At 48.8% G+C, this 21,398-nt stretch overlaps 1 protein-coding gene across 1 annotated transcript in view; it reads left to right on the top strand.

Annotated features, from left to right (window-relative positions):
* SMARCC1 (SWI/SNF related, matrix associated, actin dependent regulator of chromatin subfamily c member 1) overlaps positions 1-21,398 on the top strand; it is a 90,504-nt gene that overhangs the window by 35,217 nt on the left and 33,889 nt on the right. The window contains exons 14-21 of the mRNA XM_059664919.1: positions 302-423; positions 1,760-1,831; positions 4,567-4,680; positions 5,186-5,339; positions 7,216-7,329; positions 10,910-10,969; positions 13,962-14,220; positions 15,135-15,296. Coding sequence (XP_059520902.1) covers positions 302-423; positions 1,760-1,831; positions 4,567-4,680; positions 5,186-5,339; positions 7,216-7,329; positions 10,910-10,969; positions 13,962-14,220; positions 15,135-15,296 — 1,057 coding nt within the window. The remainder of the gene's footprint in view (positions 1-301; positions 424-1,759; positions 1,832-4,566; positions 4,681-5,185; positions 5,340-7,215; positions 7,330-10,909; positions 10,970-13,961; positions 14,221-15,134; positions 15,297-21,398) is intronic.

The following is a 21,398-nucleotide window of genomic DNA, read 5'->3' on the forward strand; positions in this document are numbered from 1 at the left end:
CCTCACTGTAGAAACAGCCGTTCTTTAATCGGCGTGAGATCTGGCCGTGCTGTGAGGCACTTACCTTGTATGTGTTGATTCCCTCACGTGTAACAGGCGGGAGTAAAATCTGCTGTGTCACCTGGACGGCTTGTGAAGGTGCTTAAAGATTGTGAAAGGCTGCTTTCACTTGAAACTTATTTTCCCGGCCCTTGAAATGGGAACAAATAGCTTCATTTTCTGGGACGTGATATCAGAGGTTTGAAAGCTGTTACATGTCTGTAGTTCTCTCTTTCTCTTCACTTTGGCTTCTTTTCTGCAGGAAGATGATGACCCCAGCAAAGGTGATCAGAGTCGGTCAGTGGACCCTGGTGAAGATAACGTAACCGAGCAGACCAATCACATCATCATTCCTAGCTATGCATCCTGGTTTGATTATAACTGGTGAGGAGGCCCTCCCTCTGTGAACATGGGACTTAGGAGTGGGAAAACGTTCCTTGAAATCTATGAGGAAAATATCCTCGGGTGAGGATTAACAACAACAACAAAAAGCTGTGGCACATTTACACAATGGAGTACCTTTGGTGATAGTATGGATGGGCCTGGAGAGCATTATGCTAAGTGAGATGTGCCAGTCAGAAAGACAAGCACCATATGACTTCACTTACATGTGGAATCGATGAACAGAGTAGAAACAGACTCACAGATACAGAGAGCAGACTGCCAGCTGTCGGGGGTGGGGGGCGGGTGGTGGTGAAAAAGGGGCAGGGATTAAGCAAAATACACATCTCATAGACGACAGCAATATGGTGACTTCCAGAGGGTGGTGGGAGATAGACCGTTAGGCGGTGGTAAATGGTGATGAAAAGAGACTTGACTTGGGGTGGTGAACACACAATACAGTGTACAGATAGAGAATTGTACCCCTGAAAACTAATCTTGTTAACCAGTGTCACCCCAATAGATCAATCAAATAAGTAAAGAAGAAAAAAGATGAAGGTTGTGTGATCTTTCTAAAAGCAGTAAACTCCTAAATAATTTTAAAATTCAGTTCCCCACAATGTTTCTGAGGGCTGGACAGGACGGTGCAGGTGTGTGAAGAGCCTGAGAACCTGATTATTGTGAGGTCCGTTGTCTTCTGGCCTGTCCTTCATTTTACCAGTTTGTTGCCATGCCAACTACTGTGATTTTTGTCACCCCGTTTCCAAAGAGCTCTTTCCGTCTTGTAGCTCATCTAGTCATTGTGTATATGACAACAGCTGATTAAAGTCTGTGGCTTTCAGTGTGTTGACAGCACTTTTTTGAGTTTGGTTATAGGAGTGGAAAAACTACAGAAAGGACTGGGGTGAGGAAGGGAGCGCTTTCCTTAACTCTGTGACACACTGAATACGCAGGAGCTGTGCAAAGCCAGCTCGCTTTTGCGAGGAGTGCTCACCTTTTAGACTTACAGTTTTGCTTTGAAATTTTTTTTTTTTAAATATATTTTATTGATTTTTTACAGAGAGGAAGGGAGAGGGATAGAGAGTTAGAAACATCGATGAGAGAGAAACATCGATCAGCTGCCTCCTGCACATCTCCCACTGGGGATGTGCCCGCAACCAAGGTACATGCCCTTGACCGGAATCGAACCCGGGACCCTTCAGTCCGCAGGCCGACGCTCCATCCACTGAGCCAAACCGGTTAGGGCATTGCTTTGAAATTTAAGCTTAGCTAACATTTTGGGATTTTTATTTTCCAGAGAGTACTTACTCCCGGTCCTCTTCTTTCCTTTTCTGTCCAGTATTCACGTGATTGAACGGCGTGCTCTTCCTGAGTTTTTCAATGGAAAAAACAAATCCAAGACTCCAGAGATGTGAGTGACATGTGCTGATGGGATGCTGATACCGCCACATACTTAGTGGGGCTGGTCTTCAGAGAAATTGTCTTTGGCGGGGTTCCTAAAGCATACTCTGAGTTAATGTTTGCAAATATTTTATTCCTTTCAGGACAGTGTTCATATCTCTGCTGCACAGAATTCCTTACCTCAGGGAAATTGCTTCAGATTTTTTTCTTTCTCAACCTTGAAATACATACATGTCAGCTCTTGCAGCTAAAGTTTGAGTTCAGTAATGATTTTTCACTAAAATTGTTCAGGTTACTTTGTAACAGATTCCACCTTGTATGTACATAGGTGTTATGAGCTGTAGATACTTATATGTAACTAGTGGCCTGTTGCATGAATTCGTGTACCAGTGGGGTCCCTCGACCTGGCCTGCGGGATTGGGCTGAAACCGGCTCTCTGACATCCCCCGAGGGTCCTGGATTGTGAGAGGGCGCAGGCCCGGCCAAGGGACCCCACCGGTGCACGATCAGGGCCAGGGAGAGATGCAGGAGGTTGGCCAGCCAGAGAGGGACCGCGGGAGGGCTCCAGGGCGTGTCCGGCCCATCTAGCTCAGTCCCGATCAGCGGGACCCCAGCAGCAAGCTCACCTACCAGTCAGAGCATCTCCCTCCTGGTGATCAGTGCACGTCACAGTGAGCGGTGGAGCAGCCTTAGTATATCATTAGCATATGAGGCTTTGATTGGTTGAACTTCCAGCCGGACAACTGGACACTTAGCATATGAGGCTTTTATTGTATAGAATAATTGAGGAGAAAATGGAATTTTCACCTTATTTTTCTGATGAATGACTAGTCCTTAAAAAGATGCCAGAGAGGACGATACAGCTGCACAGGAATCGCTCTTCACTGCGTGACGCATGGTTGTGCTTTTGCCTTGGAAATAGTAAGACTTGCTGGGAGGAAGACGTTTGTCAGGACATATATTTTGCCTTTGCCTGGGGACCGTTAAATACACACTTCTAGAAACCCTCACCCCTAAATAAGTCAGCACTAATCATACTATCAGTATCTTTCCATTTATCATCTTCACGAGAGGCCCGGTGCATGAAAATTCACACACTGGAGGGGGGTCCCTCAGCCCAGCCTGCCCCTCTCACAGTCCGGGAGCCCTCAGATCGGGAAGGTGATGCCCCCATCACACCTCTGCTACTGCCACTGCCGGTAGCACAAGCCTCAGCCGGCCCTGGATACCTGAGCCTCGGGCGGCCCTGGGCAGCTGGGGGACTGGGGGGACAGGGCACCACCATCTTTGAGGGCGGGGCAGTCAGTTGGCACGTTCCCTCCTTATTGGCTGTGGGTGCCGCCATCTTTGCGATGGCGTGAGGGTCAAGTAGCATATTCCCTCTTTATTAGATAGGATAGTGTTAATCTGTTGTCCGTTACATACATGTGACTGCAAAATAGATGTCTCTTGTTTAAATTGTTAGGGGGGAGGATGGGATCATGCGTATGGGCTGGGGGAGCCTGTGCAGGGCGGTTTGAGGCAGAGAGAAACGCAGTCTTCAAGCTGTAAACACTGTCAGGGGTCATTTGGAGCCAGAGTCGGATTTGCCATGATCAACCCTGAGTGTCCTGGTACTTTCTTCCTCTGCCCAGTCGTGGTCTGTGCTGCCACCTGACTGGCGAGTTGCCAGCGTTTGCAAGTTCTTAGGGTCCTTGGGAATCTCCTGCTGAGAAGCACCTTTAGCACTTCAGTCCGTATAACTGTGGACTCACCTCCAGGCCGCGCTGGCCCCGGCGCTTCCACAGGCCCTGCTGGAGCAGTGCCTTCCTGCTCGCCTGCAGCTAACCTCGGCTGCCCGGCTTTGGTCTGACTTCTGCTGCAAGAACTGTTGCTAGGTCTCCAGCTTCTTCGCGCTCTCACTTTAAGTATTTTGTGGCGAAAATGCTTGGGCACATTGTGGAATCTCCTCTGACCCCCAATCTGTTTTTCTCTCTTTAAAAAGAAATGTTCTGTGTTACCTCTGAGTTTGGCCTCATGGCTTCCACTTGTTGCCTGAGAAACAGTCAGGCAGGTGTACAGCCAGGTCAGAGCGAAGGCCACGCGTGGCTCTAGGAAGAGTGTAGAGATGAGACGCCGCACACGTCTGCGCTGGAGCCAGCGTGCCCCTCCCCGGGCTGAGGCCCAAGACAGACCTGTGTCACCTGGTGCTTCTGTCTCCTCCTGAACATGGGCGCTGGCAGCGTGCCATTGTGGGGCTGAGTGAGGAGGGCAGGGGGTGCCCAGCACCAGGCCTGGCGACGCAGTCAGCGCTGGGGACCCAGCAGGGTGGCCCCCAGGCTCCCGCGGAGGCGAAACCAGGGACATTGCTGGATCCCTGCCGTCAGCCCTTTGTGTCCGAGAGTTTCGTCTGTCCAGTCAGCCAGTCTTTTCCACCTTCGGGTGGGAACCTGTGGGCCCAGGGCCGTCCGCTAGGGAGGCTGCAGGCGGCTCTCCGTTCAGCCCTGACCCAGCTTGTATCCATGTTACCTCACGTCAGCGTGGCCAGCTTCCTTCGTGCACGCATTCGTGAGGAGTTGTTCTGCATATTAGGGGCCCTGCCCTGTTACACTGGTTGACTAAATACTCAGTGTCACTTACTGGTTGGAGTGTCGTTTAGCTTTTTGTTTTATTTAGTTGTGAGGAATATGCAGATTTTTCGCTCTGTGTGTTATTGTTTCTGAAAGGATGTGTGTCCACCCTAAGAATTTTGCCATTGCTTTTTAGATACTTGGCTTATCGAAATTTTATGATTGACACATATCGCCTGAACCCCCAAGAATACCTGACCAGCACCGCGTGTCGGAGGAACCTGACTGGCGACGTGTGTGCTGTGATGAGGTACCCGCCTGCCGTCCCGCCTCTTCCCTGCAGGCTCACTGACTAGCCCTGCTGCCTGAGGTCCGATCCAGGGACCGATGTGTCCTGGCTGGATAAGAACAGCCCAGTGTCCTGTCTTTCACTCGGGCTGAATATTGGTGATGCTTTGGAATTTTATGATCTTTTATTTTAGAGTCAAATTGTAAAATGCCCCGGTGGCGAGTGGGGTGGAGGGGAGTGGGTAAGCTCTGTGCCTAGGTCTGCCTGGGAGACGGAAGGTGGGCCGACTGGTGTGTGAGTCCTTCCCGGGTCTCGCGGAGGTTCGCTTCGCCCTCATGGCTGATGGGAGACGAGGCTCTGTGCCCGGCCTGTGGTGCCTGGAGACCCTCCTCTCTCCATCAACCAGAATTGCCAACGACGGCGCACGGTGCCCCGCCTAGAGAAGATGCTTGCTTGTGTTTTGTTTATTTGCTTTTTAAATGAAAAGGCGTGTTCTCCAGCCGTAACCCGGAGCTTGCTTCTCCAGGGTCCACGCCTTCCTAGAGCAGTGGGGCCTTGTGAATTACCAAGTGGACCCGGAAAGCCGGCCCATGGCGATGGGCCCCCCGCCTACACCCCACTTCAACGTGCTGGCTGACACCCCCTCTGGGCTGGTGCCTCTGCACCTTCGATCCCCTCAGGTACGTGCGTTCTGCCCTCTTCAGGGAGCAGCCTCCTCCTGGAATTTCATCGTCGGGCGTCACCATCACCATCACCCCCTCCAGTGCGTGATGGCGCTCTTTTCAGCTGCTCGGTGCTGTTTGCTTTTCTCTGTTGTGAGTGTGAGTCCAGCATCGCTTAGTGTGGAAGGAAACGCTCCCCCGAATCCCAGGGCTCTGTCCTCTCCCTGCCACGCGGGGCACATTCTCCCTGACTCACGAGTCCCTCACCCTCCGCCCTCGAAGACACACATTAAACAGCAGGTGGTGTAAAGCTGTTGACGCGGCTTAAAACTCCTTCCCCTTCGGAACGTTTGGAAAGTGGACGTTCGCACACATGTTCTTGAAAGTATTCAGTCCGATCACGGCAGTGTGCGTTTGAAGAAGGGAAGCTGCGCTCTGCGTGGCCCTGCAGTGGGAAACGGGGGGCGTGTTTAGGAAAACGTATTCTCATTTTTTCTGTGACTTAATAGAGACAGGAAAATGTTTCTTAGGTATTAACATTTTGCTAGAAGAAGGGTGTGAAAGTGTTAGTATTTATTTTTTTGTAGAGTCTCTACCAGTAGTGGGTGTTTTATTAGGTTCCACTATTAAAACACTCTTTTTTTAAAAACATATTTTATTGATTTCAGAGAGGAAGGGAGAGGGAGAGAGAGATAGAAACATCAATGATGAGAGAGAATCATGGATCGGCTGCTTCCTGCACGCCCCGTACTGGGGATCAAGCCTGCAACCAAGGCATGTGCCCTTGACCGGTATTGAACCTGGGACCCTTCAGTCTGCAGGCCGATGCTCTGTCCACTGAGCCAGATGGGCCAGGACTGAACCATTCTTCAAAAACTTCTGTCCCCTTAACTGAGAATGTTTATTGGGCAGATCACAGAGGCAGGAAAAGTAGTTCCTAGAAGCAACGGGCTTAGCAAACAAGGTCTAGGCCAGCGGTTCTCAACCTGCGGGTCACGACCCCTTTGGGGGTCGAACGACTCTTTCCCAGGGGTCGCCTAAGACCATCGGAAAACACGTATATAATTACATATTGTTTTTGTGATTAATCACCATGCTTTAATTACGTTCCATTTGTAACAATGAAATTGGGGGTCACCACCACGTGAGGAGCTGTATTAAAGGGTGGCGGCTTAGGAAGGTTGAGAACCGCTGGTCTAGAGGTAAAGGGAGGAAGAAGCTAATGGTGATGTGTGTGGGGGGGGGCTGCACCCTGGAGGGGGCGCCAGCTGGGTCCTCCATCCTAAGGGTGGTGGCTGTTTTTTAATTTAAATTCTTTATTGTTGAAAGCATTACATATGTCTCCTTTTCCCCCATTGACCTCTCCCTGGCTGCCCCCCCCCCCCCCCATCCCAAGGGCTTTAAGGTCAGAGGTTGTAGGGCAGCTCCCAGGGGAAGAGCTCAGTCGGGTGTGCAGCAGCTTCCCAGGTGTGTCCTCTCAGGGTGCGGTCTCCACTGTGGGCCGGCGGCACCAGGGCAGGGGGGTCACTGTCCAGTGCAGCTGGACCTGACGCCTCCCGTGGCTGGCTTCCCCGCGTATCTGGGCCTGGAGCTGAAATACAACTTGGTTGCAGGCTCAGTGCAATGCCCGGGCCTGGTCAGGGCTCGTGTGGGAGGCAGCCGGTTGCTATGTCTCTCACACTGATGTTTCTCTCTCTCTGCCTCCCCGCTCCCTTCCACTCTCCCTTGGGCTCCAGCCAAGGGAGGGCAGACTGGACTGGAGGTCTGTGAGGAGGGTCCAGGGCTGGGTCTCGGGTGGGACCCCAGAGGGCAGCCGGGTCTCCTGTGCTGAGCCGATGCCCCCCTGGGCTTCGTAGAGGTTGATGCAGCTCTTTATCTTTCATGTGACTCATAGGTCCCTGCTGCTCAGCAGATGTTAAATTTTCCCGAGAAGAACAAGGAAAAACCGATTGATCTGCAGAACTTTGGTCTCCGTACTGACATTTACTCCAAAAAAACCTTGGCAAAGGTAAGGATTATTTTCCTAGACGGACACTGACACAACCCAGCACGTCCTCTTTGTCCTCCTTCCTTCTATGAAATGCCATTCCCAGAAGAAACTTAATTTACTGTCTGAAGTGTAAGGAGCGAGCTTTCTGCTAATCTGATGGCATTTTGTAAAGAACAGTCACTTTTACCGTTTTTCTGCATAGTTAGAAGTATTTAAAAATAACTATACGATTAATATGTTAAATACAATAGAGGACAAAATGAGAATTTCAACTGAGAATTGGAATATATAAAAGGAGTCAAATGCATATTGTATAATATAAAAACATACCTGAAATTAACGCATGAGTTTAACAGGCTGAATAGAGCAAAAAGCAGGGACAGTGAACCTCGGGCAGGTTAGATTTATTGAATTAAAGGACCAAGAGAGAAAGAAATTGGATGCAACAGGACAGACACAACAGAGAGCAAGAGGCACATGAGATGCAGTGAAAACTCATTTATGATTCGAGATACAAATGCTGGTTCCGGGTGAACTGTGGTGATTGACAAGGCATTGTGGGAGGGACTAGGTCGCTGGAAGAACACAGAGCCAGAAGGTCACATGTGGGCCGGCGTGAGAGTCGTTCTCCCCTTATTTTTAGTTTTTAAAGCTGATAGTGGGCTCTTTCTACCCACGATGCCGACAGCACATCATTAGGTTCACAGCACATGGACATTAAGGACCAGACATAGGCTAGGAGGACGACATGGAAGTATATTGTATTGAAATTCTTATACTATGTGTGTGACGTTAAACTATTATTTGAAGGTACATTGTGACAAATTAGAAGTGACTATTATACATCTTAGAGCATTTATTTAAAAAATATATATATTTGTTTATTTATTTCAAAGAGGAAGGGAGAGAGAGAAATATAAATGAGAGAGACTCAATCGGCTGCCTCCTGCACGCCCCACACTGGGGCTGGAGCCCACAACCCGGGCATGTGCCCTGACCAGGAATCGAACTGCCACCTTCTGGTTATAGGTTGATGCTCACCACTGAGCTACATCAGCCAGGCAGAGCAACTATTTAACCCTTTGAGTGCCAACTAATATCCTAGGAACTATGGTAAAATTGCCAAGGCACTTTTGCTGATTTTACAGCAGTTTAGGAAAAAAATTATGAATCGCAAGTAAATGAAGTTACATATTCAATGTCTTCCACAAAATCGTCATCTTCACAGCAAGAATTAACATATTTAGCAATATCATTATTACTAATCAAAGCAGATAAAAACAGAATACTACTCCACAACAAAGCTACTTCACAAGGAGGCAGGAGATGAGAACAAAAGGAACACATGGAGAGTGTAGAAACAACAAAATGGTAGATTTACATCTGACCACAGAGATAGTAATAACAGTGGTAAATGGGTTTTTGTTTTTTTAAAAATATATTTTATTGATTTTTTACAGAGAGGAAGGGAGAGAGATAGAGAGTCAGAAACATCGATCAGCTGCCTCCTGCACATCTCCTACTGGGGATGTGCCCGCAACCAAGGTACCTGCCCTTGACCGGAATCGAACCCTGGACCCTTCAGTCCGCAGGTCGACGCTCCATCCACTGAGCCAAACCAGTTTCGCCTGTAAATGGTTTTAATGCTCCAGTTAAGCAGCGTAGATTATCAAATTGGATAAAAAATCAAGAACAAGCATTTGCTGTTTATAAGAAACTCACTTTAAATATGAAGACATTTCAATTATGAAAGTAAAAGAGTGGGTGTTGATTTCAGTTGTTACATGGATGTGTGCATAAAATTGCATCAAATTCTGCACCTAAGATGCGTGTATTTTATTGTGCATATCTTACCTCAATAAGTACAAAAGGAAATTTTCTAAAATACGCAAAAGCCCCAGCAGACACCTCACGGCCCTGATAAGGTTCTGTACTCTGCTGTGAGCCAGTTTGTTTGTTTGTTTTGGTTTTGTTTTAGAGAGAGTGGAAGGGAGCGGGGAGACAGAAACATCCATGTGAGAGAGACACTGGTTGGTTGCCTCCTGCACAAACCCCGACTGGCGCTAGGGATCGAGCCTGCACCCAAGGTCCACGCCCCTGACCGGAACCGAACCGAGGACCCTTCAGTCTGGGCCGACCTCTGACCATGGAGCCAAACCGGCAGGGCTGTGAGCCAGTTCCTACAAGAGGAGAAACTGGGCCGGGGGTGGACAGAACCCTTCCTGTGTCCTCAGCTGAGGAGTGGGGAGATGGCAGCTGAGGACCCATCGGCGAGTGCCGTCCGTGCCCAGGTGGCGCAGCTCTGCCCTGCGTGGGTTTGGCTTCCTCAGAACTAAGATGGAATGTTCGTGAGTTTCGTTCCTCTGGGGACTCCAGGTCTGACTCGTGGTCACTTCTAATGTTGGTGATTCAAAGATGAATCTTTGGTTTTCTGAAAGTCACCCTCCAGGCATCTGAGCAATGTGTTGTGAGGGACAGCTCCATGCGTCTTCTCTCTCAAAGCAGGACCCCAAGAACCTGGTTTCTGCAGGGCTCAGAGTCCTCTTTATTCTCTCGTCAAAGGGCTGGTCTTTTCAGTACATTTCTTGCAAATAGTTCAGAATGGTATGGATTGAATACCATGGAGAGTGTTTGCAGGCTGCGTGAACTAAATCAAGAAACTTTATAGACTGTCCAGATATTTTTCATTTGTCAAATTGTAATCTCCAAAATAGAGTTTTCAGAGAAGAGATAATGTTAGAATGTATATTTTGAATTAGTAACATCTATAGGTAAAGAATAATGTCATTTCTCGCCCAACTTTTTTGGGAGGCAATGAAGATTTTTGGTGGCCTTGCTTCAACAAGGCTTACAGTGTTTAACCAAGAAGCTGAAACTCGTTAAAGTAGCATTTCAGTGTTTTTAATCACTCGAGTAAGTATTAAGCAAAAAAAAAAAAATAAATGTCAATTATACCACATATCCAGTCCTACAAATATGAATGAAGCAAATAAAAATAGGAATCGCCCAGCTGAAGTGGCTCAGTGGTTGAGTGTCGACTATGAACCAGGAGGTCATGGCTCGATTCCCAGTCAGAGCACAGGCCCGGGTTGTGGGCTCGATCCCCGGTGTGGGGGCCATGCAGGAGGCAGCCGATCAATGATTCTCTCTCATCATTGATGTTTCTCTCCCTCTCCCTCTCCCTTCCTCTCTCAAATCAATAAGAAACATTTTTTTAAAAGGAATCAATAGATAAACGTTAATTCTTATGCCTTCAGCGCTCACATGGACTGTAAGGCGTCAGGGATTCTCATGGGAAAGGCAACTTGGGGTTCAGGGGCTCGCTTGAAACTATTTTCATCAAGAGATTAAAAGTACTGCCTTGAGTTACACCCAGTATCTGCTGTGGTTACAGTAGTAGAGCTGACTTGTGAGACACATCAACCACTGTGCCTTTGTAGCTTCAAAGGGTGTTTTCAAATATCAGAGTAATAGGAATAACACGCCTTAATGGTCAGAGTGTGGGTCAGCAAGGAAGAGCTTCCTGAGAGCTGCTCTGCTTGCTGGGAGCTGTGCCTCAGGCCAGGCGCAGGCGGAAGTAACTCTGGTTTGTTCTTAGAGTAAAGGTGCCAGCGCGGGAAGGGAGTGGACGGAGCAGGAGACCCTGCTGCTGCTGGAGGTGAGCACGGAGCCCGGCTGCTGGGGGGCGCGGGGAGGGGGGGTGCTGGGGGGGCGCGGGGAGGGGGGGTGCTGGGGGGGCGCGGGGAGGGGGGGTGCTGGGGGGGCGCGGGGAGGGGGCTGCTGGGGGGGCGCGGGGAGGGGGGTGCTGGGGGTGAGCATGGAGCCCAGCTGCTGGGGGGGTACGGGGGGAGCGGGGAGCCTGGCTGCTGGGGGGGCATGGGGAGGGGGGTGCAGGGGAGCAGGGAGCCTGCTGCTGGGGGTGGCGCGAGGAGGGGGTGCTGGAGGTGAGCACGGAGCCCGGCTGCTGGGGGGGTGCAGGGGGGGCGCTGTTCCAGGACTGGCGCTGGCATCGGCCTTGGAACAGACTGAAATGTTTACATCCGTGTAATGAGCTTAGTGCAGGGTCCTCACACTTTCTAAACAGGGGGCCAGTTCACTGTCCCTCAGACCCTTGGAGGCCGGACTATAGTTTAAAAAAATTTTTGAACAAATTCCTATGCACACTGCACATATCTTATTTTGAAGTAAAACAACAAAACGGGAGCAAATACAATATTTGTATTTGCATGTGGCCCGCAGGCCGTAGTTTGAGGACCCCTGGCTTAGTGGGTCATTACTATTTAAGTAGCAAACCTGGAGGTTGCACACTGGCTCTCAGTAGAGGAGATCAAGCCTGGATATGTGTTATTTTGGCCCAGGTTGGGTTTCTTTTGCTTAAAATCTGTTGCCAACATTAAATAAATATTGGCGCTTTGCTAAAGTTTTCTAACTTTTCCTCCAAAATGGGAAGGCCTGGCCATTCTGGGACCTGGTTTTCACGGAGCAGTGATTGCTGGCCTGGGACAGCAGACGTGCCTTTGAGGTTGAGCCTTTATTTAGGTCCAGTTTTTCTGAACTCAGCCCACTTAGTCATGTGGATGAGTCCCCAGTGCTTGTATGCATTTGGGTGTGTGACCGCCTCCTTCCCAGGACTCCGAGAAGTAGCTGAAGATGCCAGCCCGGGATGGACAGCACTGCTGGTTTATGAAAGCCACGGACAGGTGAACAGTGAGAGTAACCGGCATCCTGTTAGTGTTTATTGAGTCCCCATGTGGGTTTCTTCGTGACTCGGCAGAGTCTCACAGTGCTGCACACGTAGGTCTTGGCGATCATGTCTGTTCGGACGGGCAGGACATGGAGACGGTTGGTTTCGTGTGTAGCAGCCATTTCTGAAGAGGGACCGTTTGTCCGTAGCTACAGAACAGACATGGCGCGGCTCGGTGTTGGTGTAGACGGGCCTGTGGGAGCGGACGTGGGACCGGTGCGGGTGTTGACCGCCAGGCGCGCTAGCAGGGCCCTGCCTGCAAGGAACAGGGCAGCGGCTGCAGCAGACTCAAGCGCAAGGACGCTGGTGGTTGCTCTTCAACTAGATTTCTGCAAGCGGGCAGTTCCAAGATTCTTTCCACTGCTCGCTCTCGATCAAAATCCAAAAAGATTGCTTCTTTTGGAGTGTTTACTGCTATTTTAATTTATTCTCATCTGCCCATTCAGTATCAGTGATATACAGAGAGCTTCTTTTCTGAGCCTCTTTTTAAATTTCAGGACTGTTTTGTCTAGTCCTATCTGCCATGGAGGTTCATTTAAAAGGGCTCAGGACTTGTGGGGGATCTTTTAGAGTCTGGGTTCTGCAGAGAAACTTCGTTGTGCCACACCAGCAGTCTCACATCAGTTCTCCCTCTGCACGCTGGTACCAGAGCGGCTCCTCCTCTCCGTGTAGCACCAGCCGGATAAGTACAGAGGGAGGTGCGAGGCCGGCCCCTGTTCACCTGCCATGTCAAAGCCCCTCGCCTCACACACAGTGCCTTTCCTCCTGCAGGTGGCGCTGTGCCGTGGTCGGTTTTCTTTTAAACATACACTTGAATCAGCAGGTGTTGTCCGCACTCACACAGAGAAATACAAGGCTTCCGGCAGCTTTGTTTTCCACCAGCACCCTCTTTGTGTGGTGTGTTTGTCAGTAATTAATAGCTGAGGGGCATGCAGTCAGGTGACAGTGCTGGTGGTTCTAGAGCAGGGTTTCCAGTCAGCCGCCATTGGCACTTGGCCGATCGCTTTCGTGTTCTGGACTCTCATGGGCGTTGTCCAGCGTGGAACCGCACCCAGGGCCTCTTCCCACCAGATGCCGGTAGAACTCCCCGGTTATGTCAGCCACAAACGTCTCCAGACACTGCTGAAGGCCCTGGAATCACGGCTCTCGAGAGAACTTTGGGAAGCTACTGAGTAGATTCTTTTTACCCAATCGATTCCTCAACTCTCCATGTATTTCTGGTTTTTTTTCCATTTTATCCCCCTCCCTCTTGGGGGAGATGGCTTTTAGTTTTGTTGTTGTTCAATTGAAGTTTTTCAGCATTTTCTATGAAAAATTACAAATTTTAAAACTAGAGATTTGTGTCCTTCATACATGTTAGTACTGCTTCCAAATTTTTAACGAAAAAAAGCTTGGAGCTTGAATGGGGTTGCGTTGAGTCTAGTTCAGTTTGGAGAGAATTGACATCGAACCGTCCTGAGACTGCTTATCAATGAGCACAGTATCTATTTAGGTCTTTGATTTCTCTCAGTAAGTTTTATTTTCTCAATTTGTGGACTTTACACATTCTTTCATATATTTATTCCTTAGTATTGCGTTTTTGTGCTATTTTAAATACTTTACTTTCCCCCAGTTAAACTTCTTTTTATTGCACAAGTGAGCTTTTCTATTCCCTCTTATCCTGTGACCTTGCAGTACTTTCAGCGTTGGTTCCCTTCTTATAGGCTCCTTAGGACTTTCTATATAAACACTCGTGTGTATCAATCACACACAGGTTTTCTTTACGACGTGCATCCCTTTTACTGTAGAGTAAAACCCTTTTCATTGTTGTTTTAAAAACATCTGGAAGCAGTCACAGGCTTGTGGCTTGCGGTGTCGTCACAGAGCACGTCCTTGTTACGACCTGAAAGCTGTCTGTTCCTCGTAGGCCCTGGAGATGTACAAGGACGACTGGAACAAGGTGTCGGAGCACGTGGGCAGCCGCACGCAGGACGAGTGCATCCTGCACTTCCTGCGGCTGCCCATCGAGGACCCGTACCTGGAGAACTCGGACGCCTCCCTGGGGCCCCTGGCTTACCAGCCGGTCCCCTTCAGCCAGTCAGGAAACCCCGTCATGAGCACAGTGGCCTTCCTGGCATCGGTGGTGGACCCTCGCGTGGCATCTGCTGCAGCCAAAGCGGCTCTGGGTACGGACTCCGCGGCCCTCGCCGCGTGCCCCTGCAGATCGTGGCCTCCTGCCCCCCTCACCCGGGGCCCCCCATGTCCTCCTGGCCGCACTCGTCGCAGTTACTCACATAACAAGAACCCATTCGATGCTGTTGTACCTAAAGGACCACAATTTAGACCGAAGCACTTAAAATGTCGTAGTTTTAAAGTTAAAAGCATTAAGAACGGGGGGTCAGAGTATTTTTTACGCTGTATTTTGTGATTCACTTGAAATTTGATGTGACTGGCAAAAGGAGTCATGTGACATTCTTGGATCCCATACTAATTGGAACGAGACCGTCATCGGGTCGCAGAACTCTCCTTGGCGTCTGGTGTCTGTGCTTGCTGTCTTCCTTATTATCAATCTAGCCACGCAGGTGGATGAAATTTGGACAGCAGTTTTTTTTTGGTTTTTTTTTTGTTTTGTTTTTTAATATATTTTATTGATTTTTTTACAGAGAGGAAGGGAGAGAGATAGAGAGTTAGAAACATCGATGAGGCAGAAACATCAATCAGCTGCCTCCCGCACATCTCCTACTGGGGATGTGCCCGCAACCCAGGCACATGCCCTTGACCGGAATCGAACCCGGGACCCTTCAGTCCGCAGGCCGACGCTCTATCCACTGAGCCACACCGGTTTCGGCTGGACAGCAGTTTTGATTGCTAATGATATAAATTCAAAGATCTGTCTTCTTACATAGCGAGACACTAGGACACGCACCCGATTTTCGTTACCGTGCGCGGTGTTTCATTTGTCCTGTTGTCCTGGGAAGATGGACCGAGTCCCGAGAGGTCACTGCTCACAAGACACTAGTGTGTGTGCGTGTCCTGGTGAGCTCCGTGAAGCACGTACTTGTGTGAAACCAGGTCCCCGTCCCCTTGTGTTCTTGAACAGAGGAGTTCTCTCGGGTCCGGGAGGAGGTGCCACTGGAACTGGTGGAAGCTCACGTCAAGAAAGTGCAAGAAGCCGCGCGAGCCTCTGGGAAAGTGGACCCCACCTACGGCCTGGAGAGCAGCTGCATCGCGGGCACGGGCCCCGAGGAGCCGGAAAAGCTTGGTGAGTCACTGCCCCCTCCCCCGCCCCTCCCACCCCCACCCCGACCCCCACCCCGCTGGTCGCTGTGGGGCTCCTGGGAGAGAGCTTGCTGAGACCAGTGGGCTTGCTTGCAGGTGAGTGCTGTGGTCAGTACAGGCCTGTCTCTTAAGATTAGTATGTGAGCTTTTCTCTCTTACTTTGCTTCCTTTTGTGGTAGATAGAGCTAAAATATTCTCTCGTAACTGTTAATAATGGCACAGTTGCAAACTCTCTGATTTTCGGTTTCTAGATGTAGATTTTAAGAGTATAGACACAAGCCCTGACCAGTTTGGCTCAGTGGATAGAGCATTGGCCTGCGGACTCAGGGGTCCCGGGTTCGATTCCGGCCAAGGGCATGTACCTTGGTTGTGAGCACATCCCCAGTGGGGGGTGTGCAGGAGGCGGCTGATCCATGTCTCTCTCATCGATGTTTCTAACTCTCTGTCCCTCTCCCTTCCTCTCTGTAAAAAATCAATAAAATATATATTCTTTTAAAAAATATATAGACACAAGAATACTGAAAGGACTTAAGTCGTTACTTGAATTCATATGTTGCTGTGTAAGTTTCAGTTCATTGTTGTTGTTTTTTTAAATTGAGGCAAAATTCATACAACATAAAATTCTCTATTTTAACCACTTAGAGGATATGATCCAGTGGCTTCTGGTATGTTCACAGTCTTACCAGCCGCCATTCTCATCGTCCCAAAACAAAATCCCACGTTAAGTCGAGCAGCCACTCCCCTTCCGTCCTCTCAGCCTGTGGCCACCAGCCTGCTTTCTGTCCTGGACTTGCCTCTTCTGGGCCTTTCCTCTCGACGAAGTCACACAGCACGTGGCCTTGCGTCTGGCTCCTTCCCTTCGCGGGATGTTGTCAGAGCGCCTTCCTGCTGTGGAAATCAGCCCTGCGGTGTCTCCATGCTGAGCACTGATCCCTGGTGGGTGCGCCACAGCTCACCGTCTCCTTGCTGTGAATGATGCTGCCACGAACGTTGGTGCGCCTGTCACGTGTGAGCATAGGTTTTTCGCTTCTCGGCCCCTCGGACTGGAATTGCTGGATCCTGTGTGTAACTTTTGTGAGAACTCTGCTGTTTCCCATGGTGGTGGTAACATTTTGTTCCCACCAGCAATTTAGAAAGGTTCTGGTTTCTCCGCATCCTCACCAACACCGTTCCCCTCCCTTCTTTGTAATAACAACCTAGTGGGTGTGAGTGGCATCTCATTGTGACTTTGATTTGCATTCAGTTTGGGGAGTATTGTCATCTCAGCGATATTCTCTCCGTCAGTGAACATAGGATGTCTTCCCACGATTTAGGTTGTCTTCAGTTTCTTTACGCAAGGACTTTTAATGATCTAGTTTTGTTTAATCAATCTTGAAGAGAAGTGAACTTTTAATAGAGTAGCTTCATAAGCAATACCTGGCTTTTCAAATGGGAAGCGTTCCTATGTAAGAGGGTTGTTTACAAACCATGTAAAAATAGTACTTTTTATATACATATGTATATTTGTTGATTTCAGAGAGGAAGGGAGAGGGAGAGAGAGATAGAAACATCAGTGATGAGAGAGAATCATTGATCGGTTACCCCCTGCACACCCCCTACTGGGGACTGAACCCACAACCCGGGCATGTGCCTTTGACCAGAATCGAACCCAGGACCCTTCAGTCCGCAGGCTGACGCTCTGTCCACTGAGCCAAACCAGCCAGGGCTAAAAATACTGTTTTATATACAATTAGCAGTAGTGCATTCCCAGTGTTTCTTACATTGTGGTTTTTTTCTTTTCGTTCATTATGAAACAATTTCTGATAAGTAACTCAAGCTAAAGATTTGCTGGCATCTTGCCTAATTAGTTCCATCTTTGCCCTAATTGTGTACTTCGGCTGCAATAATTTTTTTTTTAAATAAACATAACATGAAATGAAAAGTGAAATTGCCGGCCAGCGCTCTCCACACGGCACAGTCTGCACTCCTGGTGCTCTGCTCGGGGTGATGTGAGCCTGGAGCCTCCCTCACGCTTCCCAGGCGTTTGCGTGGGGCCTGCCCTGGTGTTCCCTCGTGAAGTGTCCGTCGAGCAGCCTCATTGTGGAGGCAGGAAACAGCTTTTCCGATCGACCTCCCTGCTCTCTATCCCTCAGGACCAGTTAGTGGCCTACGTGTTCCTAACTTTGGTTACTAATCTGGATACCAACCCTTTCGATTAAAAACCAACTTAGCGTTTTTGCCGTATTTCTTAGTTGGAAACTCACTGGTTTTCCTTTCTCTGAGGTGGAGGCTGCAATTAGCAAGCCCGGCACATCCCTCGGCTTCTTGCTGATTCTGCACCACAGGCAGGCCCAGTGGAGGCGGGACCCGGGCTATTGACAGCCTGGGAAAAGCCTGCCTTCCGCCCAGGCGTTTGTGTGTGTTTTGGCTCCTTTGCTGCGGGCCTCTGGGTTCCCTGTGGGCATGGATGGGAAGGATTGGCAGAGCTGCTGCTTATTTCAAAGAAGCGTCTGTGCTTTGCAGAATCCGGGAGGTATTTTTCCATGTGAATCTGCTTAACAATTTTGGTAGATGATGCCAGGAGCGTTAGTGGTTAAGAAACAGGTTGTAAATTGAGCCATTTCTGGTTTAGTGGGATTTAAAACAAAGAGGACCGAGGAAAAATGTAGCCACGCGGTCTCTTGGTGCTGGGTCCCCTCATTAAGGGGGAAGGTGTGGTTTCTGAGTGTGCAGGGCGGGTCAGGCTGCAGGGTGACTGTGAAGGGCGCGGGGCTAAAATCTCCCAGCATCTGCAGGGCCGTCGGGAGCCTCCCAGAGTGCAGTGTGCGCTCAGGAGCTGTTGCAACAGAGCGGGCTGAGGAAGAGACGAGCATGACATGAATGTTTCCGAATGAGCTGTAAACAGATCCTATACCTAAGGCTGGCCTGTTGTCGTTACCATGACTACATGGGGCTGTAACTCAGAGAATCGATCAGGACGCAGCAGACCACTCCCTGTGACAGGCTCAGGTTGTTGCGGGCAGTCAGCACCTCCTCTCTCTCAGAAGCACACTCCGCGGCGAGTTCAAAGCCAGGAAGGGCTACGTTTACATGTTGACTCACAAAATAGCGCCTTATCGTTGTAGCACACTGACTTGGCAGAATGATGTAGAATCTTCCTATCAAGAGAATGTTGTACTTTGAATATTGCACGCTGCAGAGTATACTTTTTACTGTGATGCTTAACTTACTATGTTACACCTGTTAACTTCTTATAATGGTCAAATAATCGTATAGGAAAAAAACTCAAGTGTCCTCATGAAATACAAGACTTTTTTGGATTTCTCTCATTAACCTATCTTAACTTTTCATTGTGGATTTGGATTGGAGGGAGCATTTGGTGAAATAAAAGTAAAGATATGTAAGCACCAGGCTTGAAACACTTTGTTGCCTTTACTAGGGGACTTTATATGGGAATTAATTAGGAAAAGAGCATTAGCTTAACAGAAAGGGCCTCTTCAGTCGCCAAGGGCCTTGAGTCATTCACCAATGTCCGCTGGTTTCTCTAAACTCGCACAGTTCTTGCTCTCTCTGGCCAGAGACCACTCTATGGATAGAAAAGGTGACGTCGCTATTTGAGGCCTTTTGCAGTTAATAGGAATATTGCTGGGGGTTATGTGCCCTTGGTCCTAGGGGGAGGTGGGGGAGTTAAGAGAGAAGATAGGAAGAGAACTTGAATTGTTTTCAGAAGTTCCGGACACTCAGTAAGTTTCTTACTGAGCGCTTATATTTGTCATCATACACAGGGCTTTTCTGGTTGGTAATTTGACTTTCTTTTCAGGAGAACCATTTGGAAGGACTGGCATTGTTTGTGTTGTTAAAAGCAAGGAGTCTAAGGTGTTGGCAGGTTACATAGACTTATAAAAATCTGGGCTACGCCGAAACCGGTTTGGCTCAGTGGATAGAGCGTCGGCCTGCGGACTGAAAGGTCCCAGGTTCGATTCCGGTCAAGGGCATGTACCTGGGTTGCGGGCACTTCCCCAGTGGAGGATGTGCGGGAGGCAGCTGATCGATGTTTCTCTCTCATCGATGTTTCTAACTCTCTATCTCTCTCCCTTCCTCTCTGTAAAAAATCAATAAAATATATTTAAAAAAAAAAAATCTGGGCTACATCGTGCACTTAAATCACTCTGACCCCAGAGCTCAACCTCTTTCAACTGCAGCACCCCGGAAGTACACAGTGTGGGTATGTCTGTGTGCTTCCCACTCATTGAGCAAGCAGGACAGAGTCCTGTGCCACGGCTCCGTCGTCCTGGGCTCCGTCATCCTGGGCTGCCGCAGATGCTGTGGGGATACAGTAGAAAAAGACCCAACCCCCGGAAACCGAGCTCTGCATGGGAAGCAGGTGGATGAGCCAGGAAGAGCAGCTCTAGGAGATCAAGTGCTGAGAAACCCACAGCCGAGCTGAGTCGTCGTGATTCAGTGCAGGAGCCTGTGACACACAGTGTTCTTGGGTGGGAGGTTAGACTTCAGGTAGTCTTTCTTTTTCATGTAATTCGCAGGGATAAATGGGTTGTGTTGTCATGATTTTCATGGTAGGTGCCAGGGCGCTGGTAAAGAAGATCAAAGTTCCCGTCTCATAGACTTTATAATTCAGAGGCAGTGATGTGTGGGTACCCAATGTGTAAAACTTCTAGGATGCATTGATTAAATTCAGATATGTAGAAGGAGTATGTTGGTTGACAAGTGGTGTGTTGAAAAATAAACTAGGGGTTGGGGGGAATACAAGTGCAGTTTTAATTGGTCAGAAAATGTTAACCGCCGAAACCGGTTTGGCTCAGTGGATAGAGCGTCGGCCTGCGGACTGAAGGGTCCCGGGTTCGATTCCGGTCAAGGGCATGTACCAGGGTTGCGGGCACATCCCCAGTAGGAGATGTGCAGGAGGCAACTGATCGATGTTTCTCTCTCATCGATGTTTCTAACTCTCTATCCCTCTACCTTCCTCTCTGTAAAAAATTAATAAAATATATTTAAAAAAAAAAAAAAAGAAAAAAAAAAAAAGAAAATGTTAACCAAAAAGTGACGTTTGAGCGAAGATGTAAATGAGGCGAGGGAGGGAGCCATGTCGTCCTCTGAGGTCAGTGTTCCAGACATTGGCGGGGGGGGGCCTGGCTGGGAGCTGGACTGTGGGTGGAGGCGGTCATGGGAGATGAGGGGGGCCTGTGGGCTGTGGTCAAGCTGTGATGTCTACTCGAGGTGAGGGTGGCCTGTGGGGGGGTTTGAGCCCAAGAATGTCAGGGCTCACCTGTGTTGTAAAGTTTCATTCTACTAGGGTGAGGACAGGCCCATTTGGTAGTAGTTGTTAAATTGGTATCTACTTCAAAACAACAATGTAATATATTTAAATATCAAAGATAATGTTTTTACTCTATCACTAAGGCTTTTATTAAAGAGTTTTACTAAATTTTTCTTTACTTGACCTGGAGTCGAAACAGCCTTTCTTTTTTTTTCAATTACAGTTTACGTTCAGTACAAAATAGCCTTTCTGATAACCTGCTTGCTTGTGGCCAAACATTCTGAAATGTTGATAGGATAAGCACAGGGAAATCTATGCCACCGGCAAGGTCCAGCTTTGCCATGTAATCTCTAAGCAATCTAAATTAATGACTTTTATTTTTCATGAATTATTTCAAAGTAAGTTGGAGACGTCATGATTCTTTGCACCCAAAATAATTCTGCTTGCATCTCCCAGGAATAAGGACATTTTCCTACATAACTATCATAACACGATCAACCTTAGCCCCTTTGTGGGTCCCCCCTCCCCAGGTGGAATGTGCATGAATATTCAAGGGCCTGTCAGGAGTCTGGGAAGACTTATTATTAAAACCCTCATTTATGGCTCTGACCGGTTTGGCCCAGTGGATAGAGCGTCGGCCTGCGGACTCAAGGGTCCCAGGTTCGATTCCGATCAAGGGCATGTACCTTGGTTGCTGGCACATCCCCAGTGGGGAGTGTGCAGGAGGCAGCTGATCGATGTTTCTCTCTCATCGATGTTTCTAACTCTGTCCCTTCCTCTCTGTAAAAAATCAATAACATATATTTTAAAAAAATAAAAATAAAACCCTCA

Source organism: Myotis daubentonii, chromosome 14, assembly GCF_963259705.1.
Source record: "Myotis daubentonii chromosome 14, mMyoDau2.1, whole genome shotgun sequence".
Classification (NCBI taxonomy): Eukaryota; Metazoa; Chordata; class Mammalia; order Chiroptera; family Vespertilionidae; genus Myotis; species Myotis daubentonii.